The sequence below is a fragment of the Daldinia caldariorum genome (assembly GCF_022478825.1).
Source record: "Daldinia caldariorum strain CBS 122874 unplaced genomic scaffold F4812scaffold_11, whole genome shotgun sequence".
Lineage (NCBI taxonomy): Eukaryota > Fungi > Ascomycota > Sordariomycetes > Xylariales > Hypoxylaceae > Daldinia > Daldinia caldariorum.
Genome location: NW_025953047.1, coordinates 680288 through 702601, shown reverse-complemented (window position 1 = coordinate 702601; position 22314 = coordinate 680288). Strand labels below are relative to the sequence as shown.

General features: G+C 47.3%; 6 protein-coding genes across 6 annotated transcripts; 1 reads left to right on the top strand and 5 right to left on the bottom strand.

Moving 5' to 3' along the window:
- Positions 1-721: 721 nt before the first annotated feature.
- Positions 722-2581, bottom strand: F4812DRAFT_460379 (glycoside hydrolase family 17 protein; the record flags this gene model as incomplete). The annotated part of the gene is made up of 2 exons (XM_047937682.1): positions 722-2343; positions 2407-2581. 2 exons carry the CDS (start codon positions 2579-2581, stop codon positions 722-724), a joined length of 1797 nt encoding a protein of 598 aa, XP_047789135.1.
- Positions 2582-4908: 2327 nt separating this feature from the next.
- Positions 4909-6338, bottom strand: F4812DRAFT_432910 (uncharacterized protein). The gene has a single exon (XM_047934578.1). It carries the CDS (start codon positions 5975-5977, stop codon positions 5447-5449), a length of 531 nt encoding a protein of 176 aa, XP_047789134.1. The 5' UTR covers positions 5978-6338; the 3' UTR covers positions 4909-5446.
- Positions 6339-6488: 150 nt separating this feature from the next.
- Positions 6489-10153, top strand: F4812DRAFT_67758 (RNB-domain-containing protein). Its single transcript, XM_047939299.1, has 3 exons — positions 6489-6727; positions 6805-7124; positions 7187-10153. The coding sequence occupies exons 1-3, from the start codon at positions 6602-6604 to the stop codon at positions 9840-9842; spliced, it is 3102 nt and encodes a 1033-aa protein (XP_047789133.1). The 5' UTR covers positions 6489-6601; the 3' UTR covers positions 9843-10153.
- A 749-nt stretch (positions 10154-10902) lies between these two features.
- F4812DRAFT_67749 (uncharacterized protein) lies at positions 10903-13062 on the bottom strand. The gene is made up of 2 exons (XM_047939298.1): positions 12199-13062; positions 10903-12149 (listed from the first exon to the last, which is right to left on the bottom strand). The coding sequence occupies exons 1-2, from the start codon at positions 12894-12896 to the stop codon at positions 11102-11104; spliced, it is 1746 nt and encodes a 581-aa protein (XP_047789132.1). The 5' UTR covers positions 12897-13062; the 3' UTR covers positions 10903-11101.
- Positions 13063-17002: 3940 nt separating this feature from the next.
- F4812DRAFT_432895 (uncharacterized protein) lies at positions 17003-17935 on the bottom strand. The gene is made up of 3 exons (XM_047934577.1): positions 17443-17935; positions 17252-17329; positions 17003-17202 (listed from the first exon to the last, which is right to left on the bottom strand). Exon 1 carries the CDS (start codon positions 17708-17710, stop codon positions 17513-17515), a length of 198 nt encoding a protein of 65 aa, XP_047789131.1. The 5' UTR covers positions 17711-17935; the 3' UTR covers positions 17003-17202; positions 17252-17329; positions 17443-17512.
- Positions 17936-20318: 2383 nt separating this feature from the next.
- Positions 20319-22307, bottom strand: F4812DRAFT_67691 (Met-10+ like-protein-domain-containing protein). Its single transcript, XM_047939297.1, has 5 exons — positions 22237-22307; positions 21892-22174; positions 21725-21826; positions 21158-21663; positions 20319-21097 (listed from the first exon to the last, which is right to left on the bottom strand). Exons 1-5 carry the CDS (start codon positions 22237-22239, stop codon positions 20549-20551), a joined length of 1443 nt encoding a protein of 480 aa, XP_047789130.1. The 5' UTR covers positions 22240-22307; the 3' UTR covers positions 20319-20548.
- Between the last annotated feature and the right edge of the window lie 7 nt (positions 22308-22314).

Here is a 22314-nt window from a genome sequence, read left to right as displayed (position 1 = left end):
CTATGTTAGGTTCGGTACGCACCATTGCGACACAAAAGAGATTTCCGGGGGTGTTCCTTGGTCCTGTCTCGTGGTCGTTTGGTGAAGGATCTTAAGAGACGTGCAATGTTGCCTGGCATCAAGGGGAGAAAGTTAACCTAGTCTAAGCCGCAAGCAAGGGGGTAAATTAGGCGTTAACTTGAAATACTCTAGGTTCACCTATCATTGGTAGTACATATACGACTTCTTAGGAAGTCGAGATTTAGAAAAAGCAACGAACACTTGAAAGCGATTTAACAATAAAAATAAAAACCGGGTATACCTACCCAATCACAACACAGACTTACAAAGAATTTCGTAGAGAAACACGTCACATAGAAGAATATAGGAAGGATTAAGACGATGTTATCCAATAATAGACACTAGTTAGATTACAACATTATGAAGCAGACCCTACATTCGGAACGGGTCGAAAAAGTATTGACAGCTGGATTGAGAGACTCGAGAATACATTTTCGCTTTCCTTACGCCCCCCAAGTTTCCACCCTCGGACAAAGCTCTAGTTACAAAGGGAACTACGGGTATGGGATCCTCCAGATATACAAGAAACCGAATTGCCCCGCGATGGTGGCCTTCGTCATATACTTCTCCGTAGCCAAAAGCGTGGATATTGCAACCCGTTTGGATAAAGACGTAACAATATACAGTTAAATGCTATCAGTACGCAAGTTTAAAAATCCACTTATACGCTGATCTTGATGCCAAGAGCAGTGGCAATACCGAAGTGAGGCTCGCACTGGCAGGCGGTGTTAGGGTCCTTCCACGCGTCGTTGGAGTAGCTGAACATGACAGCCTTGTTACCGCACTCCTTGACGATGCTCTTGATAGCCTCGGCTTGCTGGGCAACACCAGGAACAGCAAGACCCATGGCCTGGCCAGCAGAGGGCCAACCGGTCTCAAGAATGATACCGGGGACATTCTGGCAGATATTGCTGACAATGTCAAGCTGGCCCTTAACAAACTCACCAGCCTGAGAGGCAACAGTCTGAGTGTTGAAGAAAGCGTGGGCATTGGCACCAGCGACGTCAACAACACCGCAGATAGCCGAAGAGAAGTCGCTCTGCTGCCAGATGTTAACGGTCTCGGCGGTGGTGTAAGGACCGGTGTAGCCGCTGAATTCGCCCTTGCACTTGGTGATGAGGGAAGAAAGCTCCGAGGGCTGGCAGTAACCGTGGAAGACAGCCTCGTTACCAACCGTGATGAGTTCGACGAGATCCCACTTAGCCCAGTCCTTGATAGCGCTAATTTGCTCAGCAACAGTGGGGTTGTGAGCATCGCAGCCAGGAGAGTCAATGAAGATACCGAGGATCATCTTCAGGCCGTGCTTAGCGCAAGCGCCACCGACGTTGGGAAGAGTGTCACAGTCAGTAGAGTAGACACGGACGGTCTGGACACCGGAAGCGGCAATGGCAGCAATGTCCTGTTCAACCTCGCTGGCGCTCTTACATCCACCCTCTGGGCCAGTCCCATAGGGAGTGTACGTAATACCCCATGGCTGGCCAACCGGTCCACCGAGGGAGCCGCTGGGCTTAGGCTTTGCGGTAGAAGGAGAAGATGGAGAAGAAGCCGGGTAGGAGCTGGGCTTAGAATCCTCAGGCTTGGAGGTAGGGGTGTTAGGTACGGCAACGGGGATAGAGACTGAGACCGAGACAACAGGCGAAGTCGGGATCACGACAGGCGAAGTCGGGATCGCGACGGGGGTAGTTGGGACTGCGACAGGGGTAGTCGGAACCGCAATGGGCGTGCTCGAGACACTGGGAGTGGGAATGTCGAACGGGCAGTAGATAACCGTGTTGGTCTCGGTGACAGTGGTGACAACCTCAGGCTGGGTGTAGGTTCCAGGGGCGTAGCTGGTGACGCTAGGAATGGTGACAATGGTGGACTTGTCCACAGTTGTCGTCGTAGGAGCGATAGTGTAGGTACCAGCAGACGGGCAGACGTAGGTCGTGATCTCGATGACGCTGGTAACGACACCTTCACTGGTAGAGACCGTAGCATACGGGCAAGTAACAGTGGTGGCGGTCTCTACGATGGTAGTGACACCACCGATGGTGTGGGTACCACTGGTCAGAGCGGTCGAGGTAGGAACAACCACCGTGGTCGAGTCAGTCAGAGTAACGGTGGTGGCGGGGAAGGTGTAAACACCCGTGGTCGAGCAAGTCTGAGGAATTGGCGTAGGGACAAGCACGGCGGTAGAGGTACTCGTAGTTGGGGCAGGCGGAGCCGGAGGGATAGAGGCAGAAGACGGAGTAGCCTCAGGCGTGGCAGTAGTTGAAGGGGTCGTAGGGACCGGAGGGAATGAGACTAGTGTTTTAGTTAGCAATCAATGTTTGTTTGTTTGTTTGGCGTAAAAAGCTCGCGACGTACGAGTGGCTTCACCGTAGTAGGTGCTGTAAATGGTAGTACATCCACAGGTGGCATTGTCAGCCTTCTTCTCAAGGGCTTTGAAGGCATCGTGAGCGCGAGCGTGTCGGTGGTGAACGCTGACAGCGTTAACACCGGCCAGGGCCGCAGCAGCAGCGACCGCAATAGTTGCCTTCATGATTGCTTATTGAAACTATCGACTAAGTCGTCGGTGGTTGCGCGATTTGAAGTGTAGAGCTAATTATTATTTTTTTCGTTATATCGTCAAAAACGAGTGCCCGCTAAAAGAGTGAAGCGGTGGGTTAGGATACGCAGGAAAGGACGAACGCTAGGGAGATGCTTTCCACGTCACGGCATCGACATCAATAGGGTCGTTTCGTGAGGAAAGAAAAGAGGAAAGGAGGGTATCATGGGAACGGCAGATCTCTTGTACTTTTATTAGGGGCACCATTGCGTCCCGGCGCTGCCCAGCCAGCCCAGCCAGGCCAGGGCCAATTTTACCTGATGGGTTGTTTATTGGTAACGGGGCAAATGGGGTGGCAGCATTGGTCCCCGCTGATCCTGGGTCCCCTTGCTCTCCGTTCTCTGCATCGCTCCAAATGGTGCTTGTGATGGATGGATCCCTACCGGGGTCGCCTGTCTGAATGTGGCCCAGTTTCCGGTTGTTTCTTAGAGGGATACATAGCCAACTAATACTGTTATGTATGTATGTATGTAAGGTAGCTGTCGGAATCCTCCACGGACGAATAGCTGACCAGAATGTCTTGACCCTTGCTGTGTAAATGTAGCTCCATAGTGGTCAAACTCCGAGATTTTGGTCCAAAGAGAGAGAGAGAGAGAGAGAGAAGCATCTCCCTCAAGCAGATTGGATCCATCCAATGTGAGATGTACTGGAGATGTACTAAGCTTAGCCTGACTGCTCTGACTGGCCTGACTGGCCTGACAACCCTGGGTCGAGGAAGGCTTGTCGAAAGAATCGAAAGAAAAGGTGAATAAAGGGGGTTAGATAGTCTGGTGAGCTTATCCCAATTAGGAGAATATCCAATCGAGAGTTATGCTCGCAAGCCAATCAAAGATGATATTGGCCTGTCAAAATCGACCATTTTCTTTCTGCGGTCTTTCCTATGTCGCCTTGGGAAATTACCCGACCAAGAAGCGAAATTACGCATCGGCCCTGACTAGGCTTCTTCCGTGCTAGAGCTGGCCTAAGCTGCATGGTACCTGCAGGACTAGGCTTATCTCGGCTTGCATACTATGTTAGGTACATAAGAGAAGTACCCCTCGTATGCATTTATTACTATTACAGTTATATATTATTAGGGCTTCATTGGGGCTTTCAGGCGCATCAACAACAAAGAGTCTAAGACAGGTACCTACTCCTTTTCTTTCTTTTCTTTCGGGACTTCAACACCGCTCGATTGGCTCCTGTCCACCCCTGCATTTTTTATTTTTCCTTGATTTATTTTTTTGGTGCCTACCACCACCATATGCACTTTCAATTCCCATTCTTGATAAAACCCACGTCATCAAGATCTGAAGGATTATTTAACAATTGGTACTAATTTATCCTCCTTCCTGCTGCGTACATAGTAGTATATCATACATGTATATAGCGATAGCAAAGCTACCTACCTACCTTAGGTTAAGCTGTACAAGCGGGTGGCTTGCATATCAACAACCGTGTGATGTGATCTTGGATGCCCAGGTGCCCGGCAAATTTACTCTTGTTAGTTCATCGTTGATCAGATCGTCTTTCCTTACCACCGCACGTCTAGACCCTCCAGATGCTAAGTGCTAAGGAGACGAGCTAGTTTCCCCAGAATTCTGACCGACAGCACATACGTACATATGTGGCTAATGAAGAACGTACGTAGTAATTACCTAGGTTTAGGTACATATCCACGGTTCCGCCTAGGCTTGTCTACTACCTAATGTACCTGATTACCTAACCTATTGGATGTTCTAGGCTCTAGCTCCCTTCTCCTATTTTGCACAGCCAAAACGGCGGTCATTAATAGTTCTGGGCGAGGCTTTAACCATAGCTTTTGATGGCGCCTAAGCCTTGAGCCTTGGATAACCCCTTAATAAGCGGCTGTTAGACTTAGCTGGAATGTGGACCCGGACAAGATTAATGCTTGATTAACAGGTTAGTTATTGCAGTAGTTATTGCAGTCTGAAACTTACACTACACTAACTAGATTTTTACATAGCCTATTCTGAGGGGTCGACTTAATATTGTATGTGCTGGGGACTAGGGAGTAATCATGGAAAATGGGAGATTGACCGCCAGTGTCGAACACGTGTTTGGGTGTCGTTGAATTGGTTGTTCGAGCAAAGTCGTTGGCTGTTGGCTGTATTTGCCCTTATCCGAGCTGCCAAGTCTGGTCTGGTCTGGTCCTCCCAACTTGGGACTTGGAAAGTAGTAGCAACGCCGCAGAGTAGCCTACGCCGAGATAGAATAGGTAATAATCTTCATTGACCCTCCATCGAAGGTCAGGATCACGTAAATCCTCCACGGCTCCATTATTCAAGCTTTTAAATCACACGTCCCTTCAGGTATATCTAATGTCAATCCTATTACTACTACTATTTAGAGCCTCAGAACGCCATGTCCGGTACACCATCTTGAGAAGATTGACATTAGATGTTGCCTCTTTTTATTAGTATGTATATACTAATAATACAGATCTCCGACCCGACTCTAAGCCCTGGTCCACATTAAAGAAATTCCGCAACGATTCTCCAGATTAAAAACTTGTCAAGCGTGGATAGATGATTGCTTTTGAGAGTTGGTTTGGGTGGTTTGGTAAAAGACGTTCTAAAATCTAAAGCTCTTCATTCTTATAACTAATCGTATTATATCGCCGTACTTGAAAGACCGGTCGAATTCTCTCTCCTACTAATACCACTCTCGAGTGTCTCACGATGGACCGGCAACTACCGGTCGGCAGAGAATGTTTACAGCAGCATTGAAGCAGCGAGCGCAATGGAGACAGTGAGCAGACCAGCCTGAATCAATTGTTAATTACGAGCGAAGAACATACTAAGTCTCACTCACCGAAAGACCGTTTACTACTCCGGCACCTGGCATAGGGATTTGCCCACCACTAGTAGCGTTCGGCATCGCTCCGCTGGTGTCCGTCCATGTTTCGTTGGCCATGGCAGAACTAGACATGGATGCTTCCGCCGGGACAGAGCTTGCCCAAGTACTAGCCATAGCCGTTGTATACGAGCCAGAGACATCGGCAGAGTGAGTAGATGCGTCTGTCATCGGAGTCATCTCACTCATCTGTGAAGCGGTGCTCGACATGCTGGTCATGGGCGACATATGGTCCATACCAGACATCTGTGCCAAGGCACTGCTGGCTAGCGTTAGAACTGTCAAGATTTTGGTCGCCATGTTTCTTGCGTAGAAATCCGGTTGGAAGTATTCCAAAGTGAAAAGAAGAAAGGTGTTTAACAAGATGACTCGGGACTTGGGGGAACTTAATAAGCGCACGAAGGCGAGAGGGCAACTAGAGCAAGCGTACTCGCAGCGCACAAAGACCATCGTGGGCCTTTGAGGAAATGACATAGTTCATACTTGGCAAATGGAGATGTGTTCGAAAGACTGCTTTCACCTCTAATTCGCCGCGGAGATGTAGCTGGTGTATCTGAAAGGCATTGAATAGTGTCTCACGAAGTTCTTACAGTATAGTTATTCGAAAACAGAACTGACATACATAGGTAGTTAGTAGAAAGATATCTGATATCTCTCTTTCTGTACTACATCGCAGATTTTTCTTCGTTTCATTTTCAGTAGATCTGTCAAGAGGGATGAATTCCTTGTGTGTGTGGCTATTAATATCTAATACGAGGTAAGAAGGTATCTATTCTTTATACTTAATTTATTGGAACTTTAGGTAGGTAGTTATTTCTAAATTATACTGTCAGACTGTTTGCTCTTTCAAGGTTAACTATTGTACATTAGGTAATGAAGGTACCTAACCTTATATACTATCGGAGAAGTGACGGACCGTCGCCACCTGCTATCACAGTTAGGTACCTCTAGTGGCGTGAAGATGCGACCCACTTCACTTATCATTAAAACTTTCAACACCAAAATTTGCCACGATGAGAAGAAATAGAACACCGGGAAGCCATCTTTAACAAAGTTCTTTTCTTTTCTGCTCTTTGTTTCCCCTCCCACGTGGATACAATGCTGCGAACTTCAAGTAAATCCTACGTATGCTGGAGATGTGCCTTTCAAAGGGGTGCATCACCCGCAGCTCCAAAGTCAAATGCCAGCTTTTTGCCAAGAGCTAATCAGCCCCGATGGAAAAGAGTATGTGATAACATGCTTTATAACATGTTTTGATCATCCCCCCTCTCGACGGTGCTAATTCTGATATATTTTTACAGTCTCTGGCTACTGTTCATCATCCCAAGCGAGGTGGTAATGATCCGCTAGCGCGATTGGAAGCCTTGCACAGAGAGGAACAGAAAAATAAAGTCGGCATCCGAGAGCAATTAAGGATATGGGACGGAGAAAACCAGGATGAAGTGAAAACTATCTTAGCTGATTACGCAGATACAGGCGAGTTATCCAACAGCATTACTCGACCACAGAATGTGTCTATGGGTGTCTTTGACGTGTCTGCACCATTATTCGATGGAGATGAACTGGGCGACCTACGCTCCGACGATGCCATTCTAAAAATTGGCGATATGGTTGAGTTAAGGTACGATATCATTTTCTTTTGTTTATTCGTTATATATTTCGGAACTAAAAAGTCATCTCCAGCTCCGAAGGATCAAGAAGACCTATGTTAGCCATCTGCTTGGGTCGTTACAACGGGTTTGACCACTATTACACAAGCAGTGGTAAATGGTTCGCTGGCCTGGGTGTTAAGACTCTTTTTGTTGTTCACAACTTCGCCTCGTTGGATGAGCTCGAACCTGTTCTTAAAGAATTACCATCTACTGCAGTACCCTTGGAAACACTTAATGCTCTCCAGGACCTCGGCCATGGTCCCTCCAGAGTCGCAGGAGCTAAGTTGCTGCGCAAGATGTTGCATTTCGCTCAAGGATCCGAAGCCGTGTATCAAGCAAATGCCGGTACTCTGGATGCCTCTAGTGCATTTATCGGTGATCCAGTGAAGCATCGATATCTGACTCTGCATGAAATCGCTGAGCTACTACTTCCCGAATCTTACCAAAAGGACGGAAGGTTCGAGCCCGAAGCCCTTTACGCTGTTCACAGAGCTCTATTACAAGACGAGGTTTTCTTTCGACCTCTTAGGCAGACTGGCCATAGAAGATCGTATATTTTCGAAATCAGCCCGCTATCCGAGGTCGAAATCATCCAGAAAGTGGAGAGTCTGGTTCGTGAATATGTGGAAAGAAATCCGGGTTTCCGTAAGGACAGTTCGTCTCCAATACCTGGTTTCGTTAAAGCCGCTCGCAAATTGATCGACCAGAGCCGTGAGAACCGACAGTGGACAGAAAGCGGTGTTATTGGACCGTCCAAGGGAAAACCGCCGTCGCAAGGAGCGCCAGCACAGGAAGTCCACCAGTGGTCCCCAACAGATTTAGAGATTTTACAATTTATGGAGCTTTGGGCTAGCTACCAGAAGTTTCCAAATCACTCCCGATTTCAATGTTTCGGGTCTGCTATCCTACGAGCCATCGACAGGTATGAAAAAGCCGAAAACTATTCACCATCAACAGGTTGGACTTTTCTGCAAGAAGTGGGTTGGATACCATCTTGGGAAATTCCCGCTCGATATAACATACGCTTTCCGGGTGTTGATATTAAGCGGGGAGGAAGCTATATTCGACCTTTCTTCGGCAACCTTCTTCGTCACGTAAAAAAGGATACGTTGGCTCCCATAAGGAAGCCAGTGAAGCTTACTGCTTTCTGTATCGACTCCGAAACTACCATGGATATCGACGATGCAGTTTCGGTTGAGAAGACTTCTGATCCTGACCAATTTTGGATTCATGTCCATGTGGCAGACCCGGCTTCTTCAATCCCGGCTGAGACGCCGGTGGCTAAGTATGCTGAGCTGATTCCTGAAACCATCTACTTGCCTGGTCATTTCGAACGCATGCTGCCCCAAGTTCTTGGCCCGGACATATTTTCACTGGCTCGGAATAAGCCCTGCTTAACGTTCAGTGCATTGGTACACAAGGACGGGTCCATTTTGAAAACTAAAATTACCCCTGGATCCCTAAAAGGGGATGTCCTGTACATGACTGATGAAGATGTTGCTTCAGCGATTGGTGGCCGCCGGGACTTTCCTGATACAAGAACAAAAGACGAGATAAGCATTGGCCCTATTCCAAAGACTAAGCCGCCACCGAGACAGATGACTCGACCTCACCTTCTAAGTGAGGACCAAAGGAGTGACCTGGCGCTACTCTCAGAACTTGGCAAGGCGATACATGCTCGCAGACTGGAGAAAGGAGCCACCCCCTTCTTTCATCCCCGCCCTGAAGCAATGGCCTACTTTGACCACCTCCCACAACAAGATGTTGAGAGCTTCACATCTTTAATGGGAGATCCTGCAATCCGTGTCGGGTACTCCAAACAGCCCGCAACTGACCTGGTCGAGAATGTCATGCGTCTAGCTGGTGAGATTGCCGCCCGCTGGTGTTACGAACGTGGCATCCCAATCCCGTACCGCTCGCAGCCCCACGCCGCGCAGAATGCCGACCAACTCCAACAGTTCACCAGTGAAGTCTTCTACCCTTTGCTCAGAGCCGGTATCAAACCCAGCGATAACCAGTGGCGTTATCTCTGGTCTCTCACCGGAAACGACGAGCTTACCACGACCGCTGGCCCGTATTTCACACTCGGCGTTGACATGTACACCAAAGCAACATCCCCGCTCCGTCGGTTCTCGGACTTAATTGTCCACTGGCAGATCGAAGCTGCTATGTTGAAAGAGCACAAAACCAAGAAATCCCTAATCGGCAACAAGGACGACTCCTTCCTGCCGTTCAGCCGCGAGCGGCTCGACCGCATGCTCCCCATGATCAAATTACGCGAGAAGCAGGCGCGCTCCCTGATTCGCGGCGACGGCGGGGACCAGTGGATCCTGCAGGCGCTGGTGCGCGCGTGGCGCTTCGGCGAGGCCAAGATCCCGGATACCTTCCGGTTCACTGTGCTGCACGTCAACGGTCGCCGGTCCATCCAGGGACGTCTGAATTGGTTCGAGCGGTCCGCCGTCCTGCGCACGGATGCCCTGAACGACGTCGTCCGCATGATGGAAGTGCGCGTCGGCGACGTGTACGAGGTCAAGCTGCATAACATCAACGTGCATTCGAACCAGGTCTTCGTCGAGGCCCTCAGGGTGTTGGAGAAGGCGGATGAGGCGGCAGCAGCGGCGGCGGCTATCCTGCCGCTGGGGCCGCAGGCGGAGGCAAATAAGACTGATGAGGTCGTGCAGGCGTAGGGGCTTGACATGCCATATGATAAAAGGGAGAGAGAAAGATAAGAGGTGGCTACTACTCCTTGCTATTGAGATATCGCCACGCACGCCATTTGTAGATTACGATGATGTATACGTACTTAGTATATAAAAACAACTCCATTGCGCCACCATCTGCTTCTACCTACTAGTGTACCTAGGTAGTATAATTAATATATAATATCGCCCCCTCCAGACTATCTAAAACTCTATAGAGAATATAGACCTGGCAGACAAAAGAGGAGTAAAGCTCAAAGCCATTAGAGATTACTAGACTCGGAAGTATATTCGGTAACGTACCGCCGTTTGTTAGAAGGATAAATATGAACACTCAACTAACATAGCCATAACCACCACCATTACCATCATTACTTCACTCGTAATAAAGAAAAGCGGGTTGGCCGGCTTTATGACCAAATCCCAGGTACTTTTTGTTTGTTTTTTTATCGTGATCATGAAACCAGCAGGCTAGCTTATTTATTGCCCCTACTACTTATTGCTTATTGCTCTGGGCAAATCTACCTGTAAGCCTCCCTACCGGCTCTCTGTAACAACAAAAGTATATTCCTAAGCCCTAGAACCGCGAGACGCCGATTTGCTCACCCGTTATGTGCCTATGCTGAGAATAGGAGCCGAGATGAGGACAGAGCTTGCCCACAAGGGTAGAAAACACCCGAACCGGCTTCCTATTTTCCCAGCATTACAACGCCTAGGGGTAAAAAGTCGATCCTCGCAGCCGCCATTCTCAAAAAAGAAGGCCTCGAAACATACTTCGGTGATATTGCTTTTTTTCCTTCTATAATTTGACCTTTCCCTACTTCGACGCGCCAGTGATATAATTCCCATGTTGAATCAGCACATAGAACGCCTCATTAGATCGCCGGTGGAGAAAAAAAAACCCTGTGGTATTTCCGTGGTCCCGTTCCGCGTAGTTGTCTTCCTCACTCCAGCTCCAAAGACCCCAGTTCTCTGATATGGAAGTGATTTTGCTTTTTCTTTTTTTCGACATATTAGTGCATTAGGCAATCTGCCAGATGCTAAGTACCATAGGGTGATATGGCCCCAACAGTGCGTTGGCAAGCTGAAATCGTATCATGCTAGCCACAAAATGTGGTTCCGGGACATACCGGACGAAGAACCGTACCAAATAGCGCCCTTATCCGCCGGTGATAGGTCACTGCTACTCACCGTCTATCAGATCCGATACTTCGTACTTCGATAAAACGATGCGGCCCTCAACCTTATCACCTTCTCCAACCGACGTTCCAGATGACGTGAGCAATATCCCGAGCAGTATTGACCGTATCTATTACTCGACTAATAATTCCATCGTTGGGTTGGACGTCGCCTTCCTCAAATGGCATGAACATGCCACTCTCTGTCCGACGCATGCCTCTTGGTTCATTGACGTGATTATTCGTGGACGAGGAACGTAGGGGGCTTTGTTTAAAGGGTGACGTTGCGTCCACCGGGCTAGATACTGGGGTTGAGCTGGTCTCCTCGTCTAATTCTTCACCATCGTCACCTACAAGAAATGGTCCGGATGCCTTAGAAGGCCTTAACGTCTCCTGCGAGGGAGACGGTGATAAGATAGGACTCCGCAAATTGCCTGTACTGTGTTTCATTGCAGTGTCGGGGTTTGGCGAATCTTCTCTGTATTTCAGTGTTGTCGAAGGTAACATGGCAATGGTCTTGCTTTCGGTGGGCGTATTCACTGGAGATCTCTTCCGTGGAAGGATTGGCTTCTTCGAAGTTTTTGTTCTCTTCATCATAATTGCGCCGTCATCGGAGTCGCTGTCATCGTCGTATCCCCAACGGCAGTATTCGAATTCGTCGTCCTCCTCCTCATCTCCCTTTATATCAACCGCAATGCATTGCTGGACCTGCTCGTCAAAGTGAATATGCTTTCGTTCCGAGGAAGGTGAGACAATGCCAGAGGAAGCTCTAGATGCCAATATACTCGTATTCTCACGAGTTTTTCTCTTGGACGAGAAGGGAAATGTGACATAGTCTGTGGTAGCGCGGAGTAATATGGGTCGACCAATACGGACAGCGCCATCTTTCTGCTGAGCTTGAACCGCAGCCGTGGCCTGTTTTAAAAGTGAGGAAGTAGAGAGTGACCTCTGAAGCATGACCTCTGACATACTTCTCTTTTTGAGAATGGGCTTCTTATGGACGAATGAATCGCATCTCGATAGTCCGGACCCCGTGTGTTCGGCATCGTTGGAAAATAACTCTGCATGGCGAGTCTGCAGAGGTCCATAGAGCCAGGTTACATCACAATCCTTGAGCCTAGGAACCCGGTCAGATATTTGCATAAGTTGTATAAAGAGAGACATACCAATTTAGTGTCTCCGGCGTCACCGTTTTTAACTTGTACTTAGCTTTCATCCAGGTCCTCCAAGACGCATTCTCAAGTCGCGGCCCATTGCTATACTCTGTTCTCTTGGAAACAATATACCTCCAGGATGACCAAATGTCTTCTTCCCTCCAGTCGTGCGATAGGTAATCGACATGCTGGGTAGGGTGATGCTCGACGGCTGTATCATCTTCCGCACGGTCTAGGGCATCCGGTGATTCTGGGCGTGACGTCGCCGCTGAAGTATCAGGATCAGTCGGGGACACAGTATATGAGTCCCCCGTTCGTGGACTCGGAGGTGGCTCCAAGTCTTCAAGCGGATCAAAATAGGGATTGTGGCCAAGTCCGGACACAAAGATGTGGTCATCGGGTTGGAGGCGAATATCTTCTTCGCATTGTCCGTCGAGAGATAGGTTAGTAGCTGGGGTAGAAGAATATGACGGTTCGGACGATTCGGGTTGGAGAGTACGAGGAGAGGATGGAGCGGATGACGGGCTGGAATTGGGTACTATACGAGGATGGTGGTGGGATCCGTGAAACGCGTCGCTTATCTTTGATGTTGAAGCCGAGGTATGAAAGGTCTGCGCAGGGTTCGACATAAATCTAGATTGAGAATGAGATCTCCTCAAGGAAGAGGAGGAAAAGAGGTCGCTATCCTCTGAAGGAAGAACTACGGCCATGTCGAGATAATGATCGTCCCCTTCCACGAAGAAAAAGAAACCCGAATCCTCCCGACTTTTATATCTCTGATATAGGAACGGTAGTAGCCTTCATGGGCACGATATTATCGTCTATAGTAGAACGACTTGAAAGCCTCTTGAGGATGCTAATCGCTCACAAAACGAAAAGGCGCTAAATCACCCCCGGTTATTCTCGTCTGTATATTTTTTCTTTTCTTTTCGGATGACGTGACGAAGTCTAGAGAGCGATGCGTAGCCAAAGTTGTGAGTTGTAAGTTGTAAGTTTGTAAGCCGATGTTTGAAAGTCAATTTCTACATGAGACGAATTGAGATTAAGATTTAAGATTGAGATTGAGATTGAAACCGAAACTGAAACCGAAAATGGAAAATTGAAATTGATCGGTTAAAGGTGAAGCGGATGTAATCGGCGACGGTCGAGTAACAAAACGGGACTGGCACAAAGAGGATCGGATTCGTAAATTTCGAAGGTTGTGGTGTGGGTAGAGAGAGAGAGAAGGATGATGAATTTGCATAGATAAGAGGCTTAAGAGGCTTTACCTTGGTTCCACGGTTTAGAGTGTACTGGATGTACTGGATGTACTTGGATCGAAAACAATCCGCGGCAAAATGTTTGGTACAGTAAGTTGCCCTAGACTAGTACAAGTACAAGAAAGGTAGAAATTGTACAAGAAAGGTAGAAATTCCGGGAGATCGGAGGCTTGCAAGGATTATGAAGGAGGATTGAGGGGTTGATACTTGACAGGGCCAGCCAGTCACGGAGCGAGGCTGATGGCGAATGGCATGGATGACTCGACGTGGGTGGACGGGAGGCACTAAAAAAGATGAACTACGAACTTATGGGACGGTATGGAGTTTGGATGGGGGGGGAGAAAGTAGAAAAGTCTTTGCTCGATGCATAACTGGTATGTAATAATAAGATAAATTTGGTGGAGAGAGGGGAAATGTAATAGGTAAGACACTTTCCATTTATTAGTAACTGTCGCATTTAATACATACCTCACTATAAAACCTACCTACATACCTACCTGTATCCGACATGACCTTAGGGACCTATTTATAAGGTACGTACCTAATGTATGGTACTTTTGAGCAGTTTACAAGCACTTGTAAGCAGTACATCTTTAAGCGACTCCCTATGGACATTGGAGGCAGCCCTAGGAGCTCGAAATATGCCGTCTTACACACATACCCGCCCACTATAATATACATCCGTGAGCAGGTAATTCTATCGGTATTTTGCGACATTGGAACTCTTTATTGTGTCTAGCCCTGCCAAGTGCATTTGCATTTGAGCTTTGCCGGAACGTACATTAGGTATTGTACCTAGCTCGCCCACTATATTCATCCGTACTAAATAGGGCTTGGGCACGTTGGTAGAACCAGAGCGTGGCATGGCTGGCAGATGCAGGGCCAGCCGGGGATTTCCTTGAGTACCTACGAGAACTGATAACATCGACTTTTAAGGTCCACTAATCCACTAAATGCCATACTTACCTCCTATGTACAATACAATACATGGTAATACCGTAACGGTAGGGCCGAAGCGCGCTGATAGGTATTCTAGGTATGGTGCTATACCCTATGCGCCGAAACTAGAATAGAGGAAGTGGAGATGCCAGGAATGCGAGGTTGCGAAAGGTAAGAAAGATAGCCCTGGATGAGAGGTAACTTTCCATGAACACACACAACCTTGGAAAAGCGCTGCATTAACGGCCGTGACTAACGAAAGTTACCCCAGACCTAATACAAGTATGTCTTAATAATGCAGTAGAATTATACCTGCTTATACGCTACCTCATACCTGCATAGAGGCATTCGACACATACTTTATCCACGTATTTGCCCACATATTTAGGTAGCTGCATGCGTAAGTACCTATGTACAGTACCATCAGACGCATGCACCTAGCGAAGTTTACATGGTATTTGGACAATACATGTTTAGGTACTTCAAGCCATGCTACCTAATGTCCACTATGAGACAACGCCCGCGAGTTGATGCCTCTTTCGCAATGCAGGCGCAGTGCAATGCAACATGTAAGGAAGTGGGTTTTTTAATTCCTTAGGTAGTTCCAGTTCCAGTTCCTACATGTACCGTATCTACTTTTATCTCCCATGAGCGGTCAGACTCTCTCTTTTTCCTTGCGGTTTCATAAACCCATCGTTAGGCTCGTTCGAAGAAAAAAAAAACTAAAAAAACTGAACCACCCACCGCGCCGTAGGAGAAAAAGCACCGAGTTCGAAAAATAACTACCAAATCAGAACCGAGGAAAGCTGTGGGGTTCTGGAATTTTGCGTGGGCCCTGAGGGGAGTTCGAAAAAACTACTACTACCATAAAAAAAAAAAAAAATCGGGGATGGAACGCAGGGCTAGACCCGAAACCATGTAATTCAAAATTCAACCCATCTCTAACTTAATAATTACGCCGACTTCTTTTTTCAGCTTTTCTCCCTCTTCTTTCGGGTGATCGGGTGATTAAGGAACCAACTAACCTAACCGTTAAGATAGGAAAAAAAAAAAAGTTTCTTTCGGAAACCCTAGAGGACCCGACTGCGAACGGACGCATACGCAATATCCCATCGTCGCCAAGTAGGTTAAGTAACTTAGGTACTTACGACATTCATTCCAGTCGCTCGGTGATATTTTTTTTTTTAATAATCATCTAATTATTATTAGTGTTTACGATTCCAATTTACAACAAAGTACAGTACATTATAGGTGACATTATAGGCGACATGTCTAAGTTGATAGGTAGCAGCGCCCCAGGTAAACAAAGGACGGCCTACTACCGAAAATCCCAACGCCTAGATTTACAAGCTGCATGAAGAGAGGGAAGATCGACAACTATTTAGTTCCTTGATAGGCGTTGTAGGTTTCTGTTTTCCCCGGACAAGCAAACGGGCTAGAAAACACTATTTCTTCCTTCGCTACAGGGATTGGATTCGAGAAGCGGCCACAGAAAGAGAAGAAGGGTGGTTGGCGTAAACATTAGACAACAAACCATCTTATATTATCCCTATCGAGATCTTGGATTTTACCAACGGCCAAACATATGAGTTAAGTAATACGTCCTGATATACATATGAGACAAGCCGTAATACCACTGCACTCGTAATTTCATTTACTTGTCAATTAGGTAGGTACCTAGGTAATTATATTATTTAGTAATCATGTGTTCATCCATCCGTGCATGCTGGGCATGTAGATCCAGTGTCACATGACATCTCTTATTGACCCACAGTTAAGTAACACTAGGTATGTACTTACATATTCCTCTAGATACTTAGAGAATACAACATCAAGGGATTCTAACAGACAAATACTATAGCCTCATGGAAGTCTTTATGAAGCCTCATGACATACAAGGCTTTTTTTCATCTCTTTACAATTTACGACATACATAAGTCCCCTAAATTTGTGGCTTCGGTGACATCTCTTGGCTAAAACATTACCCACACGAACTACTATGTACGGCTTGGATTACTACCTCACGCGCAAGCTGATGATCGCTTACATAGTAGACTAGCCTCAGAGGTGATCAATCATCACCGACCGCTCGTCACGCTATCCAAGAGGAGAGTAATCTAGATTTGTCCCCTTTTTTTCCCCGTCCTCAGGGCTCCTCCATGTCTTACACATTTCGTGGGGTTCCCATCCCCCTTTCGTTTTTGGCTTTGTTTAATAATAAGTCGGATGATATGTAGTAGTAAGGTAGGTAGATGAATATAAATTCCAAAAGACGGCCTGGCACTCGCACTTGATACCTATCATATCTCATATAGAAGGGAGGTATGTAATAATAACATGGCCGTTCTCGTGTTACTTGCTATGTATTACGAACATATTATGTAGGTACTCCATGTTTTTTTCGAAGAAAAAAAAAAAGTATTACGATGACCAAAAATCTCCACCCCCGCCCGCACTTCCGTATGACGTACCTCTCTCCATGTTCGTGCGAGGAAGAAAATCCCGTGGCTTTCGAACGGGCTGAAAAGGCGGCTGCTACTGTGTGCTACTAGCATTCGCGAGCGGGAAGCCCTCCCCGAAGAAGCCCCCTTTTTTTTACGTTATAGCATTAGATCTCGATGTCACCGGAGTAAATGTAAAAAGGACGAGTAGATTCGAACAATACATAGGTTGGGTACTGTGAACACAGAGATAATTACATGTCTTCTTCTCCACGTTTTTTTCTGAACTAGTAATAACCGATTAATTATAACTATTCCATACTTTGCTCCTCGGACTCCGCAAAAATCAGCCGAATTAGGTCATAGGTGTGGACGATCTTCTCGATGATATTAATAAGGATATGTACTATGTAGGTAATGTAATACCTAACTGCACGACAGAAGTTTGCCGGTGCTGCTGCTGCTGCTGCCGCTTATCGGCTTGCAATATCCTGAAATTGAATTCTGTACGAGATATGTCAAGTTCCACGATCTGCAGTGACGAGATGTCGTCCCCGACGCCCCCAGGATGTTGCGTACGAACGAGATTTGGGGGTTATCAAATACAATATACTTACGTACGCCATGGGTTTTTAACCCAGTGACGACGCCCTAGATAATGATGATAGGTAGTAATGATGTCCTTGGCTACGAATTTCGAAGTCCTAGGAAGGGTTGAATCAACACGACCGAAAGATTGAAAGAAAAGAAAAGAAAATTAAACTGCCTCCCTCTACTAGTAGTAAAATAAATCGAAAAAGAAATGAGAAAAAAAGACGAGCCAGCCAATCCATTCCCGTGGGTCTCTTGGCGCTGTTGCGAGACTCGACGATACGGAACCCCCATGGGCCCGTGATCCTGTCGTGCTACTGGACGTTCGACACCGATTCTCCTGGCTCCTTGCACGCACAGCACACAGCACACAGCACACACATATACCTACACATATACACACACCGAACCCGCGCCGATGACGTCGCCCTCACGCCCTCATATCGCAATCATACATACAACAAAGGACAAAATAATAGGTACAGGAAATAAGAGAAGAAAAAAAAGAAAAAAGAAAAAAAGGCCCTCTCGTTACTGACGATCATAATGGCGATCTTCGAGAATCCGTTTGACCTGACACATATATATATTTACCTACGATTCGAAACTCCTTATCCGTAACGTGCACGACAGCTTGCTTGTCTTGTTATATTATTGTGTCCCCCCGTATAGTGAAACCGAGTCAGCAACTCGAACCCAGCGCATGCCTACCTAGGTAAGTAGCCCTTTCTCTATTCTATCTATCTCCAACGCATCTCGCTACGCTTCGCAGAATCGAAGCTGACAAAGAATCCATCATGTCTTGGATCCGCTTGCTCTTATCTCTACATACCTAGGTAGTAGGTATCTACCTACCTACGTCTTAGGTACCTACCTAGGTAGATATAATAATAACACAGGTATGCTGCATAGCTCTTGTTGTACAGTTATTCTCCAATTCTTGTATAGCTCTTTGTATAGCTACATAAGCCCTCAACGACCATGCTCGTATTCCTTCCTTACCCGCTAGATTGAGTTTGCTACTATGTAAAAAGAACTTTTTTTTTTTTTTTTTTTTTGGCTATCTTACGACCAAGCATCCGCTAGCGACAACGTCAGCAAGGTAGCTAAGAACGCTGCTGCTTGCGACAAGAGCTATGATCCCGGACGTGTTGCCATCTGTTGGTAGCACAAGAAGGAGGAGGAGCCTAGGAAAAGGGGGGGGAGGGGGGGTTATGGGGGTTTTCCGAGATCTCCATCGAGAAATAATCCTGGGTCCCTTGTGGGCACGACGAATTCGAGCCGTTCCGAATTTACCACGATCGCCGTCATGATAAGTAAAAAAACGATAGAATTAGTCATCGAATTCAAAAATCTAGATCCTACGGGATCCCCTTTGCCAATCTGACGCCCGTTGGGAGCATATCTTACAGTCTTCGTAGCCCAATTGTTTGCCAATAACACCGACCTGGGTGGGTGAAGTCGTGCGTTGTCATGCCTCCTCCTCCTTGTTGTTCTGTCGGACACCAGGAACAAATTCGGCTGGGACGGGCTGGACGGGTCCTAGGCTCAATGGAGAAAGTATACGCCAGTCGTGGCCCGTTCCTACTCTTACGAAAAGACGACGAGCCGGCTGGACTGACGGTCCCCTCGCAACGTCGAGATACCGTCACCATATCGTCACTAGCATCCCGAGTCCTGCACTCACTAAACAATTTCTGAGCTATCCCCGGGGGCCGAGAGCTAGTCGGCAACCTATCCGTGCGCGCTCCTACGGCGGTCGCTTATCTTATAGATGAACGAAGGGGGGTAGTAAGAATCTGGTCACAAAGTCGCGTCTAAACAACAACTATGTTACCTTTTAGCTCTCTTGTGCCAAATGAGATGTGACACAAGGCTAGGCTAGGTGCGCAGAGTTACCGTCCGATCTCGTCTGTATTCTCCACCTCCTGCGTGCATATTCGAATATAACCTAATATATGTAAGTTGTTGTCTTCCGCCTTCGTCTGGAGCAAGCTCTCCTTGAGCAAGCTCTCCTTGAAAGGACTAGCGTCTTCTGTGGTTGTAATGTACCTCGCGATGAACAACTTCTCACCGGTGAGAAGAATAAGTGAAACCGAACCTATCGGATAGGCTGTGATTAGGGTCGCTAGCATAGAGGGTCCTGGCCTTGCATTAAACCTGGCTGTGGATAGGTATCAAAGCTTGGATAATGAGGAGTCTATACATACGTACGATACGACCGAGCGTCTGTGGGTTTCAACTTTCAAGCCGTACAATACATAATTAGCCCTGCTCACTACCTACTATGTAGAATCCATCACGTAAAATCTTATATGCATCAGGCCCCAGGGCAGCTATCAGGGTTGATATTATGCTGAGACCACAGGAAACTAGGTGTTAGGTACAGTACTGATTGCTGCAAGTCGCGTCGATTCCCCTTGCTAGTAAGGGCTGGTATGAAGCATGAGGATGAATTAGCGCCACGCAGCTTCGAGAGAGTTGCTGAATCATTGACCAATAGGCCTCCTCAATCCACCCACAGAGACAAACCTAGAGTCGCAATCATGCATGCTTATCTGCATGAACGACGTTCGGCTATCGCACCGGGGCCCGTCCTCCCCTTGCTCCCCTTTCATTTATACAACATCGAGACAGATAATGATACCACTCTTCTTTTACTACCTAAGTAGGTAGATAGGCTTAATTTTCGATACCCCCGCTGGTGCTGGTTGGTGCAGTTCCCGAAGCGATGCGTGCCGTAACACGTCAATTGAGCTACCTATTTCGTAGAGGGTGTGGATGATAATATTCCACGGCGGACCTGGTGATCCGCGCTTAGGAAACGTTCCACGGCGCCGCGATCTTCCTTACCAGGTGTCAACAAGAAACATGCTGTATTTATTATCATAGCACCCCCCTGTGTGCTGCGCCCTATGGATGCTGTGATCCACTTGCGGCGGCCAGTCCCGCCATAAAGCAATCACACAGACCTGGTAGCTCTCTAGATTGCGACGCTAAAGTTGAAATCATCACATGCTTCTCACTGCAGTGGTCCACTTGGCTTGCATATATATTGCTCAGCGGCCTCTTGACACCTAACCTGGTAAGCCGACGCTACGGGAGTGCGCTGACGACTTTGTCTGATCTTGATCAGACTCGGGCGGCAAATGCTACTTCAGGGGGCAGTCTGAAGGAAGCGCAGAACATGAGCTTGTTAGGTGCCACATTTCTGACTTCTAAAACAGATACCTCTTTGACATTTTCGGCCTCGCCTAGCTTCATCTGGACGCCGATCTCTGCCGAGATGCGCTCGCAGATATCGATAAGTGGCGTATCATCATCTGCCTTGGCCGCGAAGCAATAGACATGGACCAAGGGCAGCTTCGTACTTGTGTGGGGAACGAAGAGCTCCTCTCGCCCAGCGTAAAGGCCGCGGAAATGCGATAGGAAAGTTATGGCGCTCGCAGGAAGGTTCATGACGAAATGGGAAATAGTAGGTTGGATGAAATTACGTTTGGGTTCCGGGATTGGGATTGACTCGTCTGCGGTGTTTGAATTCGGATGGTGACTTCGTTTCACTCTTCTACTCGGTCCCGAAATAGCATATTCACCGTTCACTGATGCTGCGTATACCAGATCGGCTGCTTCTTTGATGAACGTCCGACCATCTTGATTGAATGGCCGTACGTATTGGTCGACCTGGGGATGAGTTTAGTTTAGCTCAAGATGTACCGTGTACGGCTTTGATTAAACACTCACCTTATTCCGTTTGACGTTTTCATCCATATAACGATAGCTCTCGGGGTTATAATCATTAGCCCAAACAAAAACCTCTTTCTTGCCAGCGGGTATTGCGAACGGGCCAATACCAGCCATGACATCGCATACCACCTCTCCAGGCTTGAAGATATCAATTAACCGCCTATGCTCACCCTCCAGTTTGCTATTCCAGTAGACTTTAGAGTAATCGAATCGGAATAAACAGTTATTCTCTCTCACCTCGACATTTAAGTCATCTGGGCCGGCAAGGACTTCATATGCAAACGTCCGGAACTCCGATTCAGTTCCCACGTTAGCGACTTTGTTGATGACTGTTTTAATGGCCTGGTTCTTATCGAGTATGACCTCTGCGATCAACTTCTTGTACGGTAAGAATGCATTCCTGAGGTTCATATGCGCGACATGTCCCGCTTGGTTGAAACCTCCGGGAATGCCATCATGCGAGTCCCGTAAATCAGGGGGGAGTAGAGATCTCATCACATCCTCTAAAACAACATGTTAACCATTACGCTCGCCAGTACCAAAGTTTGTAGTATGGCTATTTACCATGAGTCCAGTAGTCATAGTCTAGTGACAAGGTATACGGAACTATTCCGATCTCCTTACTAGCTACACCATCCTGAATAGTGGGCGTCCACGTCTCCGGCACTGTAAATAACGTTGTTAGAAGAATGCAATCTACCACAATACACTTTTTTTCGGCCCAACTTTACCTTCAGCTTTGACTTTCGGGTCTAAGAGTAAGCATTTCGTGCCTTGCGCCGCAAGGGCCTGGTCCGGGTGAGTTACAATGCTGGATACTCTTTCGGCGGAGAGAAGTGTACCTTGGCGCTGCAATATTTGACGCCAGGCAGAGATTTTCTTCTTGTCAGCAACAGCAGCAGCAGCAAGGTTAACCGTCTTGGAGAAAAGCGACCTATCTAGGACACCAGTGGCCGAACGTATTGTTGGCGGCCGGAAAAGGCTGCTCATATCGTTTCCCTCGGTGTTTATATCCTTGGGAAAAAGTATGGTAAGTACGGGAGCTAAATCAGAGTGTTATGGGATTCGCATACCACCATATTATTATTATTATTCGTTAGGAGAGGTTATGCCGCATGTGAACGGCGTTTGTGAAGTTTCGAATACCTAGACCT